Here is a 2,613-nt window from a genome sequence, read left to right as displayed (position 1 = left end):
ATTCTTATAAACGATATGCTGTTTACTTCTCCTTGCCGTCTAGTGCTGTAAAGTTATATATATAGATCGGATAGCAGTAATACTTAGTGCTCTTGCTATCTACTACTGGATAGTAATTGTAGATCTATACTGATCTATAGTTATATAAGATAGAGAATATAAGAATCTGCTAGTAAACTTTATTCTTATATTTTACAGTATAAAAAAGCTCGGCGACAGCCCGTACTGTAAAGGTTATACTATAGGCATTCTGGCGGTCCGCTACATTCAGCGCTGCAGCGCTGCACTTCGCCTTGTATATTAGGAACAGAAAGTATATATAGTATATGCCTATAAAAAAGAATTAGTCTCTAGCAATAAAATCACCAAGATATAATAACAGCTTAGCGAGCTAGTTATTAGTAAATACCTTATATCTAAAGCCTATAGAGTAATCAGATTGGGAATGAGTCTCAGTTAACGGGATTAAGTTATTCCAGCTCTTATTAATACTCTCTATTAAGATATTAAGATACTTAGTGCTAAATATAGTAAGACTCTCAGCTAAGGGAACAATAAGCTGAGTGATATCTTAAATAACTCAGGCCTTATTTCTATTATAGATCTTTTAGCAGGTAGATTTGAAAATATTATTGCGGAATAGTAAATCCCTAGGAACCGCTTAGGTTGCCTTAAATAAAATCCTAGTAAGATCTTTATTTATACTAGTAATATCTAGGTTAGACTTAACTATAAAACTGCCTTTAGTTCTAAGTAGGGTCTTATAGTATAGATCTTAGTAGGGTATACTCTTCTTATCCCTTGGCTTCTAATTACTAGATATCGTAGATATAGCAGAATTTAATTGCTTATAGATAATAGATAACAGGGACCTCTTTCAGGCAAGTAAATACTCTATATTAAGTTTAAAGTATTCTTATAGCTACTGCCCTTCTCTTACCCAAAAATTAATAGAGTCAATCGGCTTATATATACCACTGTTATTTGTCGCGGGTCTGTTGGATGTATTCTCTACAAGAGATAATCTCGGAGATTGCCGAGGCCTCTTCTGAGGGGAGTTAAGGTTGCAATTAAGTGCGTCGACGGGTCGTTTCGTATTATGCTTGCCAGGTGTCGCGGAACCCTTAGATAACTTAGTTTCGGTGCCTGCGCAGTGGTAAAGATAGGAATGCCGTACCTGTCGAGATAGAGTCTTCTTGGTTAGAGATAGATGCGGTTGATCGTATTTAGTGGGCTCGAGAGCCAGTTGCTATTGGAGACGGGTCGTGCGACGTGTGCTTCTGTGCTTCTGGATTCCTTGGGGTCGCTTTCCTGTTTATTGTCAGTGAGGATATCGCTCGGCGCTTCATGAAACAAGTACCTTGATCTTTTGGCGCCGACGATGTGCGCCCCTTCTGGGCGGCCAACTGTGCTCGAGTGCGAGCCATGGCACGAGAATACTGGGGAGCGACGAGGTGTTCAATTTATATAGATGCAGCCTTTGGCGCAGTCCAGAAGACCAGCATCTGTCAGCCAACAGTTAAGCGCCTCAGCCACGTCAGGTGTTCCTCTATACTCCTCGGCTGCACCATCGGATATCGCGGTAGATGCTTGGTGGATGGAAAACGGATTGAGTCGACATTCAAAACATGTCAAGACCAGACGACACACTTTCGAATTGCGTTGCAGGGCCGACAACCATTGTCAGCGGGATTACCGTGAAGATGTGTATTTTGCTCTTGTCGTCGAGCCAATCGCGCGACCCAGCGGAGCCGGGTGAGCTCTGCCGGAGCTGGCTCACCCGGCCTACCCTTCAGGGCGAGCCAGGCATCGACGCAGGTCTTGGCCTGAGGCTTAAACGTAATCACTTTATTGATGTGGCGCATCGCTGCACTTGATTGGCTTCTCTGTCGCGTCACGCTGATAACGTGTTCTCGACGCGTGCTTTTCGCGTCGCCGATAAAGACTTCGTCTCTCCTCCCGACTAAGGGGAGTTTACGGATTTGGCTCCTCCCAGGTGGCCCGTGCTGCTGGAGCCCGTGGTTGATGCCTGAGGTGAGCTACAACACCTGTCGCGCGACTATCCCCAGACCGCCCCTATTAGAGGTACTTTCGTCCTCAGGCTCTCGGGGAGCATCGTGATCTGGCGGTCGGATATCGAGCGGGCGTGGGTATGTGGAGGGGGGTCTTTGCGTTTCCGGGGGCCGGCATCTTGCACATGATCGGACTGCATGCGATCGGTGGTGTAATGGTAAATGGCTCTTGTTTGAGGTCTTGACATTTGGGATGCTCACACCGAATCTTTTCACCACAATGCTCAGCCCTCTTAGGGCCTCGTTGCATTCGTCTAGGGCGTCAATCACAATCGTCATTATCGCGTCCTTGTATCGGTCAAGTAGTTTGAGAATTAGGTCCTTGCTTTCGACAAGACAAAGCGGCCCAGCGTCCGGATTCTGACAGTTATTCTTTCTCCCGCATATATTAGCCCTCGCCCAAATGACCCCGCCGGAATCCTGATCGAACCTGACGAATTCAAGCTGAGTTGGGGCAGGAAAGACCCAAGCAAATCCCAGACAGGGAGTCCAGAATCGGTCCGTTGCTTTGCCAGTTGTAGAAGAGGGAATAGGATGATAC

At 45.7% G+C, this 2,613-nt stretch overlaps 2 protein-coding genes across 2 annotated transcripts; both read right to left on the bottom strand.

Moving 5' to 3' along the window:
* Positions 1 to 22: 22 nt before the first annotated feature.
* On the bottom strand, positions 23 to 1,639 carry BGZ61DRAFT_511348 (uncharacterized protein; the record flags this gene model as incomplete). The annotated part of the gene is made up of 7 exons (XM_046252121.1): positions 1,361 to 1,639; positions 941 to 1,146; positions 817 to 874; positions 706 to 774; positions 410 to 570; positions 179 to 292; positions 23 to 124 (listed from the first exon to the last, which is right to left on the bottom strand). The coding sequence occupies exons 1-7, from the start codon at positions 1,425 to 1,427 to the stop codon at positions 23 to 25; spliced, it is 777 nt and encodes a 258-aa protein (XP_046093013.1). The 5' UTR covers positions 1,428 to 1,639.
* A 445-nt stretch (positions 1,640 to 2,084) lies between these two features.
* Positions 2,085 to 2,371, bottom strand: BGZ61DRAFT_469871 (uncharacterized protein). The gene has a single exon (XM_046248013.1). The coding sequence runs from the start codon at positions 2,320 to 2,322 to the stop codon at positions 2,098 to 2,100; it is 225 nt and encodes a 74-aa protein (XP_046093012.1). The 5' UTR covers positions 2,323 to 2,371; the 3' UTR covers positions 2,085 to 2,097.
* Between the last annotated feature and the right edge of the window lie 242 nt (positions 2,372 to 2,613).

Source organism: Ilyonectria robusta, assembly GCF_021365365.1.
Source record: "Ilyonectria robusta strain PMI_751 chromosome Unknown BGZ61scaffold_141, whole genome shotgun sequence".
In the NCBI taxonomy this organism is placed as follows: Eukaryota; Fungi; Ascomycota; class Sordariomycetes; order Hypocreales; family Nectriaceae; genus Ilyonectria; species Ilyonectria robusta.
Note: the sequence above shows the minus strand (reverse complement) of the source record. Positions and strands in the feature narration are given on the sequence as shown.